This window comes from Haemaphysalis longicornis, unplaced genomic scaffold (assembly GCF_048455015.1).
Source record: "Haemaphysalis longicornis isolate Haplotype H1 unplaced genomic scaffold, Haemaphysalis longicornis Haplotype H1 scaffold_4, whole genome shotgun sequence".
Classification (NCBI taxonomy): domain Eukaryota; kingdom Metazoa; phylum Arthropoda; class Arachnida; order Ixodida; family Ixodidae; genus Haemaphysalis; species Haemaphysalis longicornis.
The window spans coordinates 183750153-183769586 of NW_027526361.1; the positions used below are offsets into that span (position 1 = coordinate 183750153).

Genomic DNA, 19434 nt, shown 5'->3' on the forward strand with positions numbered 1-19434 from the left:
ATAGAACTCAATGCATAAGCGTACCGCTCATAATCCCGTTGCCCGTATGTATATCCTTGTAAGAGAATGTATGTCTGCCAGAAAACTGCCGGACGTGTACGAAGTCATCCTTGGACGACTCTGACAGCCCAGATAAGTGACTTCGGCGGACATACTCAGTTCATGCGACAAACTTTCGTCGAAAATAAATGTCCACATTGTGGGTGCGTTTCTACTGCACTTCGCAGCAGAACTGTTTCCGCGTCAACTTTTTCCACTTCAAGGTAGGGGGTCAACCTATATACCGGGTCGACTGATATTCCGGTTTGTACAGCATCGCGGAAACCAGATAAAGCATAGGTGGCCCCACAGCCACTTTCCGGCAACGTCTCCGTGCGGTCAGAATCTTTTTTGCGCAACTGGCGGCCGCCCAGTCGAGCCACTGCCAAGAAACACCGCTGGGCAATCGCAGAGGGGCCTCCAGTTCCGTTTCATTGCATCGAGTGAGTGCTGACATGCAGCAACATGCTGATAACTGCGTTTTTAATGCTGGTCCGTATCACATCACACCTGCCCATATCACATCACTGCAGCGCTGAATTTGAAAGTTTGTTGTTTTTTTTTCTCCGGGTAAAAAAAAAAACATTCCTCGGAGCTGAGTGAGTTACTAAAAGGCCAGTTCTTTTGTACTGAGCAAAGTAGAATGTTGACTGCATGGCCCCTGTAATTGTCATCTGAGTGGACTGAGGAAGGATGCACACTCACGGACTCCCGCTGTCGGTCGTCTGCCGCGGCAGCCGCAGCGGCCAGTGCCCTCTTGCTGGGCGACGACGCCTGGACGCCCTTGAAGACTGCCCCCGTCGGGTGGAAGGCCGTGGCCTGGGTGCCGACCAGCGGCCGCGATGTGGCGGCCGGGGGTGTCACCTCCAGCAGGGGCAGGGGCTCGCGCAGCAGGATGGGCGTGGGCCGGTGGGTGCCCTCGGCCAGTGTCGCAACCCCCGAGGCGCCCAGGGGCGACAGGCGCGGCGACGCCCCCTCCGAGGGCCCGCCCCCCTCCGAGTCGCTCTCGGCCACACGCTCCTTGCACTGCAGGTCCATCACCGGCTCACCTGCAATGGGAAGGGGACGAGCAACGCTCCAACAATGCCTGCTGATGCACACCCACAGTTCACAGCAAGGAAGGGGCGGTCTCAGATGTGGCCCCGCTGGTGCCGGGTGTTATTTTGCGGTGGTTGTAATTCCTACTACCGGCGGCATGTGAAAACAGACATTTTCAACCGACACAGAACCCGTGCACAAAACGCGCCGGATCGGATCGCTTTATCAGCGGCGATGAACGTGAAGGCGAAGAGCAAACCAACGCTGCACTCGATCAGCGAGAACCCGTGTTCTGACAAGCTGCACCCATGTGTTGCATTCAACACTGACGGGAAAGCGTTTGTTTGCACTTGTTTGGATAGTCGTAAAATGTCCAAACACTCCGGCACTCCGCTAGCAGATCAGCCGGCGAGACATTTCGGAAAACATTTGACAGATGGCGCCGTATGCATTAGTGTGTCGCTACGCCAAACTGATGAGACGCTCTACTAAAACTCCCATCGCGGTGTCACGTAGCGGGACGCAAAAATTTAGCGTTTAGCGTATGCAAAGGCCACAAACGCTGTACTAAAACTCTATTAGCAGCAAAATAGCGTGCGTATGTGAAACCGCTTGCGTTTACAAAGATGCACGCCGAGCGCGTACGTTTCAAACCTAGTGACATCGTTTAAATACACTGGCAAGCACAGTGTATCGTAGTCAGATATCAACCGTATGCTCAGGCGACAAGCAAGAGCTTGTTTTATGTGGGGCGGAGATTGCGCATAAAGGCCCGTTCGCACTTGCGACGAAAGAGAGTGAGAGCGGCAGGAATTCCGTCGCTTTGTCGCGCGACGATCGTTTTTGTCGAATGGTCGGGACAAATTTTGGTTGCGCGACAGAATTCCCGTCGCTTTCGCTCGCTTTCGTCGCAAGCGGGAATGGAAAGTTCTGCCGCTGCCGTCTGCTACGCAGCTCGGAGGTAACAGCGCGATCTGCTCGGGCCGGATGAACGCGCACACTCCCGCACGGCAGCGCCCCAAGCGGCAGACGGCCGCGTACATCGCTCCCGGCGCCCGCCTGGAGCCCGCCCTCGGCACACTAGCCAGTATATTTCAGGCACTATAATGGAGGAAAGATTTTTTGCTTCCGATGAACCTAGTTCTGTGCCCCTGTGTTTTTAAATACGTGAAGTGGTTAGCACGTCGTCCTCACGCAGCTCTGTATCGTCGTAGCATCGCTGATTGTCCGAACGAAGCTTGCAGCTAAGCCAATGCAGCGACCGAAGCTGTGTGTGTGTGTGTGCATCGCCTCCTGTGTGTTGTGGACGCGTTCGTTTCGCGATGAAATGCGACATTGTACTTCTGCGGGTGGATAGCGCTTCCCATGGTCTGGATTATCTTTCTCGAACGACGTACCACTCAACCTCGCATGGGGTATGTGCAGTGTGCCTGGCTAAAAGCCTTCTCGCCTGCGCGCCAGAGTTGTGACTTGCTGCTTGTCCCCGCAAACCGGGTGTGAGGTGAGTGCCGAATTTACGACGGGCAGGAGGAGGCAACTCATCGTCTGTCAATCGCGGTTCAGACTTGCAACGCATGTTGTGACGTTGCGTTCGTTCGAAACGCATCTCTGGATTGTTTTGAAGTTGAATAAAATGTACGCGTCAAACCCGGGCATTCGGCTCAGGGCGTTCTCTGCGATTGCACCAAAGAAGTGCCACGGGACTTTCTTTATGGTACGTACTCACGTAAGATAAAATCCACGTCGTGTTATGGCCGTGTTGCATTCAATACAAACGGTTAAGCGTTTGTTTACTCTTGTTTCGTTTGTCGTAAAATGTCAAAGCACTCCGGCACTCCGCTGGCAGATCAGCCGGCGAGCCGACGCTGAGCAGACGACTCATCTCTTTGCCGGAAGTGCGTGAAAAAGCCGCCCAATAGCAGGATGTCTAGCTCATGACGAACATCTGGGAATCGATGATGTAGACATGTGAAGATGGCGGCGTCCAAAAACACGAAGGAAAGGGTGAGAAAAAAGCGACAAACTTTGCAACAAAAGTGTGAGCTTTCCGCTGCGCGTAAAAGAGTAATACTTGGCACAGGTGACGTTGGCGACCCAATCTAGCGATTGCGCTAGTTCATTTAGTGTGCTCAAAATGCCTTTCAGGGCCCCTTTAAGGCAGTAAGAAAGGATTAATTTAACAAACAAAACTTATGAAGCCAGCTGGTAAGGAACGGCCACCAGGGGAGCTCCTGCTTACAGCAGGAGTTCCTCAGCAGAAGTTTTCATCGCGAAAGGGACCGCCCCAAACGACACACCTCTCTGTTCTAGTGCACCATAGCACAGAGGCCGACGAAGCGGCTCCGTCAGCTATTGACGTACTCTGACACGGCGAAGAATGCAATCAGACTGGCCTTGGCAAAACATGGAGGTGCTGGAAAATGAAGGGGCCGCTCCTGACAGTTTCTTTGGACTGGAACCTGGAGCCCCACTGCTACCAAAGCTGTGACAGACGACTCCACCATGCTGGGAAACTCGCAAGGGGATGCACCAAGTGACACTGAAGTCCTGGACGGCAAAGCCCCGAGCAAACTCACAGTGCTTGGAGCTACTGACAAGCTACTGTGCTACACGAGTTGGTGGATGCCACGTCTAGGCTCATGAGTGCGCTACACCGACAGCCAAGCAGGTGCCAAGGATAGGAAGAGAGGGGGAAGTATGCGTCAGCGCACCGCCGTTGGCACTATCCGCAAAGGAAATCAATTTTTTCGAGGGGAAGGTGGTTGAGCGTGGGTGAAGGATGAAGGCTGTTTGCACGTGTCGGTTAAATTTTTTCCATGTGATATGGACAGGACCTGTAATGTGTCCTGTGATATGAGCGATAGTGTTTTGTTTGTTCTCACTGCGTTTTTACGATAACCCTTCAAATTTCATGTACTTCTTGGTGTTTTCCTGTTTATGTGGCATAAACCGAGTTGAAGTTCTAGCGTGTGTTTCGTCTCCTCTTCAGCTTTGTCCCTGTCTTAATGTTCACTAGTACGATAAACTCCTGTCAGTAACCAATTCGCCCAACTTAGCGCTTTAGTTTCTGTATTCTAGGTCCACAACCTCAATGCAAAGAAACTTCATCATAACAAAGCAAAGCACATCTCTTGCACCGAGGTTTACCTGCGCAGTGGCTTGTGGAGACCTTTCCCCTCTCAAAGTCAGAGGGTCCCGTTATTAAAAAGCAGGCACCCACCTTCGTCCTCGCAGATGATCATGCGCTCGTCGTCGCTGGACGCGTCCCCGTCCTTGTCATTGTTGTTCCCCACCGACACGCTGCCCATGGGCGACCCCGCACCAGACTCCGACCAGGAGAGCCCAACCGCCGGCTTCTGCAATGCAACCGCAGGAGAGGGAGGACAACACTTTTCACCGGAACAGTGCCAGTGTTACTCTCCCCAGCAACGAGTAACAAATATATTTAGGCAGAAAAAACTAAAAAAACTGTGGTTGATTCCTCTGTCATAGGAATCAGTAAAACATTAAAGTGAAATGTGCAGCGAAATCTGCAGCTGAGCATGATGTGTGGGTCGGCGGCTGTCTCGTGGGTGTGCTTGGCGAGCGACGTCCTGCTGGCAGGTCGCTTCGGCAAAGGTGTACTGGCGTCATTTTTGCGACGGATATGACGTCAGTGAAATCTTGGTGTATCCAGACATCAATCACTTTCGTGTTAAAATATAAAACCCGAAAACAAACAACCCCAAGTATAACGTACTCTTTAGTACTAAAGGTTGCTTCCCCGCAAGAAGACCCTGTGTGCAGGGGTGCACCCTTTACAGGCCGCTTGCTCCGTTGTACTGGAGTCATTGCCGTGACGGATACGACGCAAGTGAAATTTCCAAGAATCCTTGAATAAAACACTTTCGTGTCAAAAACAATAGAGCCAAATAAAATGATCGACCACACACCATACAGATCCTCCAAAAGACCACCTGTACGACCACAGTCCAAATGGGACAAAGACGTGCAGTTGAGAAGGAAAAAAGAGCAGAACAAAGTATTACAGCCATAAAATGACATTTTCTACATGGGAAAATTCAGTTTGACATTTTGACACACCAGCAACACATCATCACACATCAGCGCCCTTCCTCCTGGCATCAGGTGTTGCTTTTCTTCTTTTTCTATATAATCAGTCGCCACCAAGTACTGTATCAAGGACCCTCAAGTTCATGCACTCATGTGTTGTTGCCAGTTAAAATTCCAAAACTCAGCACTGTACTCCATAAACACCGACACCGAGAATCCGCATTCTTCTGCAGCCCGGCACGTAAGAGCTGCAGGTGTGTTGTGTACTGGGCATTCCATAAAACGTGGCTGCACTTCTTTCAGTTTTTTTATTGAAGACGGGCACGCATCATTGCATGAGAAACTGCGGTGAGATAGGAAAAAAAAAAAATAAAAGCATCCCAACACTCATGAGTTTAACTCTTTTGTTGCCGCGCCTATCCAGATCAATCACTGGTGATAGATAATCTATAAACAGCAGATTTCAGCATATTGTAGACATTCCTTGCGCACTTAGTGGTCCCCAATGGTTAGCCTGGGCACTTCACATTTTCAATCGGTTTAAAATTTCCCGCTCTAGTAACACTGCGATTTTTGACGACCATTTTTGCAAGTTTAAGTGTGTATGTTGTTGCGAAAGGAGGTGTGCTGCTGCTTTTGAGGAAAAGCGTGCTGCTTGTGATTATTTCACATTAACATCAAACTTTCAGTCTCAAAAGGTTCCCACCAAGTCAAATATCAAATTATGTTGTCAGCTTTGTAATCTGACAGCACTGAGTGGTGATGATTACCTGAAAATGACGCCAGCTATTCACTACAGAGCTTTGGTTTGAAGCTCGAGTAGTTTTATCCTCCCAAGGCTTATTGCTGAAGGTCCCCCAAATGTTTAACGCGTGGAAATGGAATTTTCAGCCAGTTTCCAGCAGTTTCACTTTCATTTTTGCATTGCGGAATTCATATTTGGTGCTACTACGCAGTTATCCATCTTCAAGCCAATTTGCCATGGCAGCTCTGTCGCCCGCTACTGTTCCCCGAAAAAAGCATGCCACTCGTGATTTCGTGATAAAAGCACTTCACCCACTCCTCAATTCTGTGATAAGAGCTCCCGCTAAAAATCAAACGATACACCGAGTCGTCGGATATCAGTTTAGACAAAGAGAGTGCTTTAAGGGGGGAGGTGGGGATCGAAGCAAACTTTTTTATTTTTTGACATAGAGTAATGAAATTTGGTAGGCACATTGGAAAACACTCCAAATGGTGAATTTTGAAATTTAATAATGATACCTTCAGTAGTTTTTGTGTTACAGAGGTGTACATGTTGCCCGCTCGTGGAAAGCCTAGCAAGGTATTGACATATGGTAGGAAGTTCAGAATACTTTTAAATTGTAGTCAAAAGAACACTACAGGGTATGACATTCTTCGAATTTTTTTTACACCATTCATTTTTTTTACACAAAACATTATTTTCACCTGTAACCAGTAGTATACAGCTGACTTGGCCGTAGATGTCACTTAAAAAAATATCTAGGCCCTAAACTGAAAATCCGAGAATGTCATACCCTGCAGAACTCTTCAAGGATTGAAATAAAACAAGCAGTGTCGAAATCCGCCCAGTGGTTGCCATGCTATCCTTTCCACGAGCAACGAAGAACTCGTAAAACGCACTTTTGAGAAAACGGCTCTTGAAGTTTACGAAGACTTCACGATTTTTCGAACTGCACCAGCAGCATAGTCCTTGCTGTCCTTGCTTGGGAACAACCTCAAAGACCTTTGCCCTTCGATTTGGTGCATCTGGGAGGCCTTCCTGGCCAATTGAAGGTTTTCATGTGCAGGCCTTCAGATGGCAGAAGCACCAGTTTTACACCTAGTGTACCACAAAGTTTGCTATGGGCTACTAGGGTACCTAAACTTTACTTGATGTATGCCTAATGCATAACTGTCTCCAAAATGAAGAGTAAGGCATGGTTTCGTTTTATATTAATGTTCCAGTAGACTTTCAGCAGATTTCTGGGTTTCATAACATTGCCAAAGCTACAGCTTAGTACATGAGGCTGTTCGGTGTCAAAAAGGTATATCTGGGCATCACAAGCATAAGATGAGCTATTTGAAAGCAGAGTATAGACTTTTTACACAATTACAACATTGATTATTATTAGCATACCATGCTCTTCACCTTCAGGAGAATCAATCATTTCAAAATAGACAACAGAACGTTGCAAACATTGCGAAAATAGAAAACCCAATAAAAATATCGAATTGTGAATGCTGCACCCTTACGGCGTCTTTTCTAATTTATTTAACACTGAAAATATTATTTTGTAATCCCAGACTTCGTTGTACGAACTAGTTTAGAGCCACGGCAAAAGTTTCTCAAATAAGCTAGGTGACGGTTCATTGCACCCCCCCCCCCCCCCCCCCCCCCCGTTCTACAATTCCCTACGCGCGCGTTCCCCACGATCGTAATTTGGGTAACCTTGATATGGTTGATAACTTCGCTTTTCACATTAAATTTCACTTCCCGTACATCAATTATTATTACTCGCGTGCAATAGCAACCGATCCCGCAATCGGCCGCTGCCCGAACACGTCGCGCCAATGCAGCGCGCTCCGCAACTTCTGCCGAGTCGGTCATTCCATTCCCGAAGCTCGCGAGCACGCTGTGCAACACAGCAATAACTCAGCGTTTTATAACATCGCAATGCTCACAATGCGTCCAAAAGTTCGCTTCACGAACCGTAATTGTAGGCGCACGCACCGCGCTTCCCACTCAAGGACAGACCACGGCGACGTAGCGGGCACGTTTTCGATGCGTCTTTCGAGCCGCGCACCTCCCTATCTGGCGCACGATCTCAACATTATCGCCGCGATAACAGTAATGTCACTGTTCAGTACCGCAACAGATAAAACGAGTAAACTGCTACCGAGTCGACCGGGAAACCTTGAAAACATCGGGAGCGCAGTGCGCGTAAAATGCGCAGCAGCCCGGCGGCCATGTTTTTGCTGGCATGGCGGCGCCCAATCAGGAGAGCCGTATCTAAAAACGCGGCCGGACAGCCAATCGCGTGTTACCATCTATCGGTTGCTTCGTTTCACTATCTTTCTCTTTCTGCCGTTTGTGCGTTTGTGAGCGAGCGATGACAAAAGGAGCGACCGGAAAACGAAAGTTAAAGAGTCGGCCGATCTAACGCGACCAAGATGGCGGCGCCCGGTAGCGTCGTTCCGGAGATACAGCGCTGCGAAAATTGCCGTGTTTTCGTCATTTTGAGGAAATATTTTGCCACCTCAGCCGATATAAATATTTTTCTTTGACACTTCGCGATCGTTTGCGGCGGGGAAACTTTGTGAACGCATAGAATATAAAACGTGCAATCCGAAAATGTGAGTTCCGAAAAAACGATTTTTTGGTCACTTTCCGAAATCTGATCCCCGCGTCCCCCCTTAAATTGGCCTTGCACAACGTCGGCTGTTCACCGGCCAGTTTTGTTTCGGTGCATGGCGTTTTCAGACGTCTAGTGTTGCTTCTAAGTACAACTGTACTCTCTGAGGCATCTGGTACTGTTTCTTTTAAAAAAAAACATTCGGTGGTGCTGCAATGCAGGAGGCGCTTGGAACCGAACTCTTTGTCGAGTGACAATTCCTCAGTGAAAGCTTGCCAGACACGATTTTAGCCCATCGCACCTCATTCCTGCAAGCAGGGCAACAATAGGTCAGAAGATGATGATAAACCGCAAGTGGAAGCTCTTATAACTGACAGCGAACGTCAACATGCATCCATCGAATTTCGTTCTCAACTCCAAGCAGATTTCTTCTCATCGCATGCTTGTCCCGAATCTTGAGCTGTGTAAATGCAAACGCAGTACATTGGAACCCTGATAATACAACTTTCAAGGGACCGCGCGAAAGTGTCACAAGACCAAGGTGTCGTATGGCCGGCGTGGAGGTAAATACCGGTCTGCAACCAGCCCCTTTAAAGTCAGGTTCACTGCTATGCATCGGTACCTTGCTGGGCAGATATCTTTCCAGGTGCTGTATAACCCCAACCGGGTACTGAAGCCATCTGGGTAAGAGCCAATGTATCCCTGTGAAACACTATACAGAAAGCCCCTTTAGGGCAGTTTTTTACGCTAAACACAAGTGCCTTGCTAGGAAGACATTCTTTCAGGGGCAACAAAAGAAGTCTCATATCAAAGTATGATGGTCCTCACGCCGTTTTACTAAACACCTCCAAAGAGTCTATGGTGGGTTGTACAATGAAGTCAGCTTCACTCTATTACACAAATGCATAGCTGGAAATACGGTGTTCCAAAGGCAATAAAAGTGCTTTTACATGAAAATACGAAGGATGCAGGAAACTGCCATCACTGTCATTTTCGTATGCGGCAGAAGTGTGATCTCGTGGAGTCTATGCAGAAATGTCTGCGCATTAGAAAAAACAAAAATGAGGAGACAAGGAACGCGGCGACTCACACTGCTGCTGTCGCCGTTCTTGGAGCCACTGGGGTCATCCTTTGCACTTTCTGCGGACAGAAGCAATGCAAAAGTCAACACAGGTGGCACTGCAGTTCTGCCAATAACTAGCATGGCTGATCTGCACAAACAAAATTAAATACGAGCAGCTGGAAAGGGCTATGTGTAGGCCAAAAGAAACACAGTTACCCTGTTGCGTGAAAATCTTTTTACCCAATGTGCACGTGACCTCAAACTATATGCGCACAGGCCAAACAAACCAACAGAAATGGTTCGCTGTAGCCAGAAGTTGGTTGGGTGATTTCAGATAAGATCAAACAAAAGGGTGGCTCGTCGACCTCTTCAGTTCGCTTGAAAAATTTTTAATATCATTACCCGATTATTGTAATGTACATATGCACCAAAATTTTCCCTGTGAAATATTTTGTGTAACCGTAAAATATTTTGGAAAACGACCAGGTGGGACATGCCCGTGCGCCTCGCCCAAAGTTTGCAATGTCTATCTACGAAAATATTTAGGAGGCGCAATTCGCGAATTTTATGCTCCATTGATGCCTGCTGTAAATTTTTCTAAAAAAGTTATGTTCAGGGGTGAAACAGCCGAACCACATTTGGGAGCAGTTTCTGGAGCAGCGAAATCACGATTTTGGAGCAGAAGAACCTTGATTTGGAGCAGAAGAACGGCATTTATTATGTCACCTTAGGAGCCAAAAAAATTTTTTTGGCAACTCAAAGGGGGGGGGGGGGGGGGGGGGGAGTGCATTTTTTAATCAATTTTGAATGTACCTATCACTGAAACAGCCTTTCAATAGTTTGTTCTAACAGAGTATCACAAGGTACGAACTGCGCTACCTTTTTACAAACCATTTTTAAATTCTTAGGCTCAATGCATAGGTAGCGTGGAGCACCGTTGAAAATATCGAATTGAAAAACTAAGCAATGGTAAGGCATTTTTATTATCAAGTGAATGGCGAAATTATTATTTTTGTTATCCCAGACTCGGCTTTACGCCCAAGTGTAGAGCCACGGCAAAAGTTGCGCAAAGCGAGGTGACAGTCGTCGCCCCTCTCATTTCAAACCCCAAGGTGCGCGTTCACTACGATCGTAATTTGAGTAACGGCGGTATGTTTAGCCACCTCCTGCTTGGAATTAGATTTCACTTTAGATAGGTTAACCATTATTACTAGCGTGCAATAATAGCCTGTCCCGCTATCGGACACTGCTTGAACATTTTACGGCGGTGTAGCCTGCGCCGCCACTAATCGTCCCATTCCCGCCGCTCGCTCGCTGTCAAAGGCAGCAATAACTTGGCATTTTATAACACCGCCATGAGTCTGAAATTTCACTTCAAGCACACACCCCGCCTCACACTCAAGGCCGAGACACGGCGAATTCGCGGCAACCACATTGTTTTTGCCGAACTCCCGTCTTTCGAGTCGCGCAACTTCCCGCAACACATCAAATGACTAAATGTAATCCCAGCCATCCCCTAACCAAAACCATGGTAGAAATTGGCGAAGAGCACTCTGCCTGAACCACGAGCAACTTCCTCGGCCGGAGGCCATGTTTTCCCATCTTCCCCACACCATGATCGCCCAGTAATGTCGTTCCGGAAATACAGAGCTCCGAAAATTTCTGTTTTTTCATTAACTCACACAAGTAGTTTAGCACCTCAGTAAACATAAGTATTTTTTCTACAAGACTTTGCAATGGTTTTCGATAGGAAAACTTAAAAAAACTCACAGAATTTAACTTCCGCAACCCGACACTGTGACATTCGGAAACACCAGAATCCCGGGACGCTCGCCGCCGAGTCTGTACACAAAGCAGCCGCGTCGGCGGATTGCCTCGAAAGCGCATCACCCCTATTTCATATTTGCCGCGCTTTCGAGGCGCTTTTTCAAAAAAAGTGCTACGAGTTGTGCCGCGCCTCCGCCAGATGGCGCCACGGGTCCCGCGACCGAGAGAAGACGCAGTCAAACATCCCCCTCGCGAGGGGCACGATCAGAGCATTTCCGGGGGCGCACGACGTTAAGTAGTTTGCATTACGTTAATGTTGTTGCACTTGTGGCAACTGCTGACGAGAGAGCGCTCATCAGCAGCAATTTGAATGAGTCAACGATATAAGGCGCGTTCGTAGTTCCATTCTGTGTCGGCTTTGTGGCGCAGTGGGTAGAGCACCATGTATATTGCGTTCCGCCCGCAGGGTCGAGGGATCGAAACCGGGCGCCGGATAGTATTTTTTTTTTTTATATAGTAGGGAGGGGTGCGGTGCGGACTACGGACGTCAACGCAGGTGACATTGTGAGTTACTGAAATGCTCTGCATTTAAAACCATCTCGGGGACAATTTTATGTGGGTTTTTCTTTTTTTGAATGATCAATCAATTAAACCTTTACATACAGCATCACCTTGGGGGTGCTGGAAAATTATGCCGCCACTAAGCATTTTCCCCCAGTGAAACTGACGGGAACGTTAAAATCCTTGGCTCTCAGACTGTTTTGGAGCAGTTTGGTGCAATTTTTGCAATTTTCAAGCTTTTGGAGCAGCCTGGCGCACGAAAACAAATTTGTATCAAAACTGCACAATATGCGCAGCTGTCTCACCCCTGTATATTGCTGACAAGAATACAGTCTACACTCATTACAGCGGATCCGGAAACAAAGAACTTTTGGTTACAACAGACCATCTCTGTTCGTTTGTCTGGCTTCCATGCATTTTAAATGGAGTCCACTTTGCTCATAACCGACCCGGCTAGAGCAGACTATCGGCTACAACAGACTACATTTTAGGCGAAAATTGTTTCGACTGAATGTTTGTAGCGGACTTTCGCGGGTCCGGCACTCGATATGCTTCTTCTTTGTTTAGTCTAGCAAGAAAACTTATGTCTGGCAACATTGCTGGCAGTCGGGTTGTTGGCGCAGCCAAGCCATGCCAGTGCCAGTGGCTTTTTTTTTTTGGTTGTGTGTGACCAGCGGCATGAGCGGCAGGGTAGCCGATTTCAGTGTCGGATAAACCGAGCATAATTAACGCTGTCGAACACAGGGAAAAACAGGTCGACATTGCCACAAGTAGAGGCCTGTCTAAGCAGATGGTCTGCTCTATTGTCAAAAACAAGGCCGCTGCCGATAAACGCGCCTCCGGTGAGATTGAACAACAGCTCTATCGAATACGCAAAGTGGTACACCTCGAGGCAAGTCTGCCCTCGTCAGTTTTTTTTTACGTAATAAAAAAACTCGGGTTTTTTTTTATTATTCCCACACATGCATCGTTCCCGTTCCATTAGATGAAAAAGGTAAGAAATGCCTCAAGTTGTTCCCCATCCATTGTGTGCAATCTGCCTGTGGCTGTGTGCAGTCCAACTGGTCTAACTTTCGATTTCACAGCTGTCCGTCATCATATTATTTCGTATCAGCTGTTTCAATGACCAAAGGGGAAATATGAGCGTAAAGCGGGTACTTTGACCAGTATGGCATGTATAGAATTTGTTCTTTCTACACGCCGGCAGCACGCCTGCACAGCCTTCACACGGGGGGAAATAATCATCGAAAGTTACGAAACGGTCGTAACTTCTGCTAAAGACCAGATAGAATGATGGTGTTACGTCTTGTTGCACTCCTTGACATGTGCACAGTTTACTGCTACCTTGTTCAGCTGCATCCCTCCAGCAGTTTTTTACATGAGCGGTTACAAAACCAAATAAAAAGGGGGGAATAAATTTGAATATATCAGTTTTACACACAAAAAAAAATGTATATCTACCATCAAAATTAAAGAACTACACAAGTCCCCCTATTTTGAGCATTATAACAGTAAAAATAAAGCTTCATTCTGGGGTTCAACGCGCCGACGCAACGCAGGCGATGAGGCGCGCCGTAGGCGCGCCGTAGTGGAGGGCTCCGGATTAATTTTGACCACCTGGGGATCTTTATCGTGCGCCGAAATCTCGTACACATGGGCGTTTTTGCTTTTCGCCTCCATCAGAAAAGCGGCCGCCGCGGCCGGGAATCGAACCCGCGACCTCGTGCTCAGCAGCGCAACGCCTTAGCCATTGAGCCACCGCGGCAGGTAAAAAAAAAATAAAGCTTTCTGGTAGGCTTGTGCGAATATTCGGGCACTTCGAATATTCGAACGAATATTCGAATTCGGTTTGACTCGAATTTAAAATTTCGATATTTCGAAGTATTCAGGGGGAACGAATATCAAAACTGCGTTCAATTTTCGCTTTCATTAGGCAAGCCGCACTGCCATTGACATCAGGCCTACATCTTGACTACATGTGGAGCCAAGACAAGCTAAGCCCCATTCAGAGCGTTGTTAGAGTGAACTAGAAGATAAGAGTGGTTCAAACGCCCATAGGGCCCAGGTATTAAAAGTGAGGCAAAAAAAAAGCGGTCGAACCGTTTAGGAGCGCTGCAAGCGTTACCCATCCATCGTGGCGCAACGGATACAGTACTCGACTCCTACGCAAAATACCGCGATTCAAATCCCCCTCAAGGACAGTCTTTTTTTTTCTTTTTTAGTTGGCTAAACTTTTAAACCTGTAACATAGCCAGTGCCTTTCATTTTACTATGGACAAAAGATAATCTAAGCTCACCCCATATGCAAATCAAAATCTGGCCTTTCGTATCCTGTCTTCAGAAACATAACCTTTAGCGTGTGCCGTGATTGCTGTGCTCATGCAGCCGGTGTTGTGTAGCAAGACAGTTACACTTAATGCCCTTTTGAAAGGTATAACAAAGCTGAATTGATGCACGTCACTTACAAACGAAGGTCACGGTACACATTTCAATAGAGGAGTTTAATGATGAAGCCGGTTCTGTGAAACAATAACTGTCACTGTTTTCTGTGTGTGCCTGATTAAGCTGCGTCTGTATACGCACCAAAAAAGCACGTGTAAACTTTTGAAATTTCACAAATTCGAACAGAGGCATTGCAAACTCAAGGCGCGGATGAAAAAAAATTTTTTAAAATCCGACTTCCTTTATCACGTTGGCTTGCCAACATACGCCAAGCTTTTACTTACCTGTGGCATTTGTTTTTCTAAACGCTAAAAAACGCAGATCCTTTAAAACATTAACACAAAGTATAAAATCCACCGTGGCAGTTTGTAAGACCGTGGAGCAGCGTCTGATGCAGGAAAAAAATACAAAATAAAGACCGCGCTTCTGTTTTTAAGTAGTGTTCGGTCGAGTGATGACAAACAAAGAATGATTGAAACGTAGGTTGCGATGTGGTCGGATTCGCGCATGTTTTGTTTATAGTGCAGATTGTCGTGGCTCCCGCAGCATACTTTACAAGCAATCTACACTGTATTCATTTAAAAATTACAGATTCTACAAGATAACCTGCGGATGCTGAGTCCTTTTGCAAACAAACACCATGCTGTGGTAGAACACCATCACTATCCCCGACACCCTTGCACAGACAAGCGGACCCACAATGGCGCTGCCACCCACCATTGCTGGCAGTGCCGCCTCCTCCCCCTCCTCCTCCGCTGCTGTCCCCCTCCCCCACAGAGGCCAGGTGGGCAGCCAGGTCGTCAGAGGTGCTGAGGCACTTGCGCACCAGGTCCTTGCAGCCAGAGGTGGAGGACTTCTTGCGATCCCGACTGCACCACTTCCAGTCCGGGTGCGCCTTGAAGTGCGCCTCCTTCACCTGCACACGCAATTAACCCTCAGCAGACAGAAGACCTGCGGCCTCTCACGCAAACACAAACATCATCTTGCTCCTGGAAGATTCCGGGGGAGCAGGCGGGGGTTGGGGCAACCCAGAAGACAAAAACCTGCGATCTCCCGCAAAAAGACACGCATCATCTGTTCCTCGTGTACATTTTCTGCAACACTTGGCGACATCTTTAGAAGTCAAGACAGGATGACAGCTGTGACACTGGTCAAAGGAAACTGCAGAGTCTCAAGAAACTGTGGTCTTGGCTTCACACAAATGTGTCGCTACAAAAGGACCTGGCACAGTTGTCACAAGCCAAACTTTGCTGCACTCTGTGAACTAATTAGCAGGACAACTAACAGCAATCAGAAAGTGAAGCAATCAAATTGCCGAGTGTCACACACCTCCCAATGATTCCCGTGCTCCCTAGTGAACCTTTCACCACCCAAACTGCCCCAAGTCCGACTTCACTCCGTATTTACACGATTGTAGGTCGACCCCTTTTTTCAAATTTGGCAACCCAATGTTGGAGGGTCGACTCAGAATTGAAGTTGAACCGTCTACCGCTAATAACGGCAAGAGAAACGAGAAATCGGGGGTGCTACGAGGTGGGTACAGCTTTGCACCCTCGTTCTGATGGTTATGGTCTAAAAGTGTGGGCGCATGGGGCGTTTTCTGCTCGCGAAAATGCGCCGCGCTAATGCTGCCACGAATACCACCCGCATGCTGCGCATTATGCGACTGGCGGCGGCAACGTCACCAGCCGCGAAGAGGTGCATGTAGCTCCAGCGACCGCTCCTAACCGCTCTGAGATATTACTGAAGGCACAAACGAAGACGCTTGTGCAGGAAAGGAGCTTATAATGTGGTTGAAAACGACACTATAAAGCATTATCCGTGCCGCTAGGGAAAGCGCCAATCAAACATCCGCCACCGTGGTAAGCCTAAACATCTCCGGCGGCCACCATGAAGAGTGCGCCTCCCCATCGGGGCAAGTCGTCAGGCTCCTCCCACTGCCGCGCTCATCATACCGAGGTAGAACTGGTAGAACTTAAAAGCAGTAGAAGCTGCCACGCGTGTGGAATCGCCGACGCTGGCGTGAAAAAGTTGCCTGCGCAATGCCGAAGCGCACGAACCGCGTGCAAGAGGCGCATTTACACTGTTGTTCCGTTCAGGCTTTTTTGACACGGTAAAGGAGGCTTGGGAACCGCGGAGTATCATCAGGTAGCAACATCAACTGACGAAGGATTAGCCTCCCACTGTGCGCCACCATCCAGAAAAAGAGACTGCGCACCCCTTTCCGGCACAGCGGAGGCAGGGTGGCATCAGCAGAGGCAGTACCTTGAAGGCGAGGTCGTGGTACTGCTGCTTCTCGGAGGGGTTGAGTGCGTACCACCACTCGCCCAGGATCTTGCTGACGGTGCGGTTGTCCTGGTTCGGGTGCCGCTTGTGCACCAGGGCCCGGTGCCGCTTGCTGAAGATCATGAAGGCGTTCATCGGCCGCCGGATGTGCTCCTTCTCCTTGCCGACCTGCTTTTGACAGGGGCAGGGAGGGAGGCGACGACAGACTCAATGCACCGCACCTCTTAGGCGAGGTGGAAGCGAAGCAGGGCTAGCTCGAAAAGGGTGCGGTACTGACAGACAACTACGACCGGCCCTAGACGGTCGTAGCTGCTGCGCAACAGAACCACTGCACTGTCAGGCAGGCCGTAGCACAGGAACCTGGACTAACGCTCAACTCACACCATTTTGACCCGACTGTCACGGCGGGAACATTTAAGGCACATTCCCACTGGCGATTCGCCTCGTCGTGCGACGAAAAGCGACGTCGCAAAGCGACGAGCTGGCCGTCACTTTTCGTCGCTTTGCGACGGCAGAGCAGATCGCTCTCGGTCCGAATGCCCTCGTCGCGCGACGGCCCCGCAAAACCGGTAAGCCAATCACGGCCGCGGAGTAGGCTGACGTAGCCGGAAACGGAACGTTTGTTTACATCCGGTATGCAAATGCTGCGGGCGGGCGGGCGAGGACGAGCCGCCACCGCCGCTGGCTCGCTCAGCCAGGCGCTTGGCCCGCTATCGCTGTACCCGCCGGGTCGGGCCGGCAAGCAACTTCCCGTGTGCATCGGTTCTTTGGTCAGTGGCTTCAGCGTACGCGTGCACTAATCAACAAATAGCGTGGAACTCATCAGTGTGGAGAAGCGTGTTTGGATTGTAAAAGCAAGTAATCAAGCTAGGTGCAAGTAAGTAAGTAAGTAAGCGAGCTAGGTGGACAGCGAGATGGTAGGTTGACTTGCAGCCTCTTCGTTCTATCGGTGACTGGTAAACACGTGTAGAGTTCGGAGGCGTCAGAACTTTGCGCCTGTGAAAAGAAGCGACATTTGTGAGCCGTGATGCGAGTGTTGTGGCGTGAAAGCAAGTGTGTGCATTTCTTCGTGCAATAATATGTTGAAAAGAGCCTTCTTGAGTTTGTTATTTTCTGCTCCTCCCGCAACCCGCAAATGCTTTCGGCATTGCTCCAGGTTAGTAGCATGTGTTTTAGTTTGATTTCTACCTGCTTTTGTCGCGTAACATCATTTTCTTTGACTGCGAATGGTTGACACACCAACGAGGTCGTACAAGTAAGGAAGCAGCTGCGCTGAACGCAGTCGCATCATCGCTCATCGCAAGTGCAAACACCACCTCAAGGCCTCATCGCGCGACGCGCGACGTCACGCGACGAGGCAAATCGCCAGTGGGAATGTGCCTTTAGAGAGGCATTTCCTAAACGCCAATTACTACTGCAGGTGGTTGTCAGCCTGAAGAAAACAGCAGCCAGACGCGATGCCAGAACTGTCGTTTGTGAGCGGTCACTGGTCATAGAATCTCTGCTCGACAGAAGAGTAAGGGATCAGTGACCTTGCGTGGGCTCTTGGGGTCGTCCTTGGGCAGCGCCCCCAGCGACTGCGTCCTCCGCTTGGCCGAGGGCACCACAATCGCCGTCGGGGAGTCGGTCGAGTCAAACACGTCGTCATCCCCCTCCTCCGGGTCGTTCCCTGTGGGGGGCCATAATCGTTGAGACAACACAATGCACAACAAATCCACAGACCAATGGCAAAGTCAGCTCACGCAAGTGTTTTTCACGTCCTTTGGAAGTTTAGTTACCGGACCTGCAATCGTGCACATCCTGTTCAATTTGGCCTTTCCCTGTAAGCACACTTCTCTCAATCCTTTTCTGACAAAACTAACAGACTTCTTTTTTTTTGCTCCTTGCTTTTCTTATCAGTTGCACAGAAGAGGTTTAAGGGTGTGCTCAGCCAGATCCTTCGATAGAGAGGTGGCTGTTAAGGGGGACTCGCCTGTCAACACTCCTACGGGGCTTGCTATGTCATGACCCACGGGCTTAAAAACCATCGTGCACCAATACGAACAGTTTTACAAATGAATAGAAGCACTCACAACCACATAGTTTGCTTATTTTGGGAATATGTCACTTCTGTACCGAAATAAAAAAACTCCCTTGCTAGTCCTCCGCTGCCATCCCGTGAAAACAAGGTGAACGAAGATGTGTTTCTTGCTTAATTTTTATTCCAGTAAGGAAGTAAGGTGAGTCCCCTTAATATGTATGCCAACAAAAGCTTAGCACGACACCACATGCTCATAGAAACCTATAAATAAGGCCCTTTGTCTGTTTGTTTTTCTTTCTGCCTCACACACTTTTAGGCAGCTAAGAACAGGTTCCACAGCAAACTTCCAATCTTTAGCTCCAGCCAGACTGCCTGGCTTGAGCCACCCTCTTCTCTTGGGAGATTAAAGGGACACTGAGGACCAAACCGAAACTGGTCTAAATAGATAGGTCGGCATCTGCAGAAAACGAATACACCACTCTCTGGGTCAGTACCTTAAAAATACTTGCGTAAATAGTATTTAAAAATCACGCTATCAGCCGCCCAGTAGAGATGACATCAACGGCGACTGAGCAGATGGGCCAAGAGTCACGTGGTGGACAACAGAACGATAACCGCGCACACAAGCTCTCAAAGAAACACGCAAAGTCTTTCTTTGCATGTTCACTTTCATAAGTGTGCACGTAATGCTTTCAGCCCGCCAGAAAAGAAAAAATAAAATCCTCACGGATTGCCCGCACATTTGATACTGGAAAAGCTGCACCAAAGCTACTTCTCAAGCAACACATCACACACTACGTAGACAGAAA

At 48.7% G+C, this 19434-nt stretch overlaps 1 protein-coding gene across 8 annotated transcripts in view; it reads right to left on the reverse strand.

Moving 5' to 3' along the window:
* LOC144179555 (protein capicua homolog) overlaps positions 1-19434 on the reverse strand; it is a 102575-nt gene that overhangs the window by 49081 nt on the left and 34060 nt on the right. For all 8 annotated transcript variants that reach the window (XM_077707949.1, XM_077707952.1, XM_077707950.1 and 5 more), the window contains 6 exons: positions 18138-18274; positions 16585-16773; positions 15037-15235; positions 9577-9626; positions 4298-4433; positions 745-1088 (listed from right to left, as the gene is read on the reverse strand). In XM_077707949.1, the coding sequence (XP_077564075.1) occupies positions 745-1088; positions 4298-4433; positions 9577-9626; positions 15037-15235; positions 16585-16773; positions 18138-18274 (1055 nt within the window). The remainder of the gene's footprint in view (positions 1-744; positions 1089-4297; positions 4434-9576; positions 9627-15036; positions 15236-16584; positions 16774-18137; positions 18275-19434) is intronic.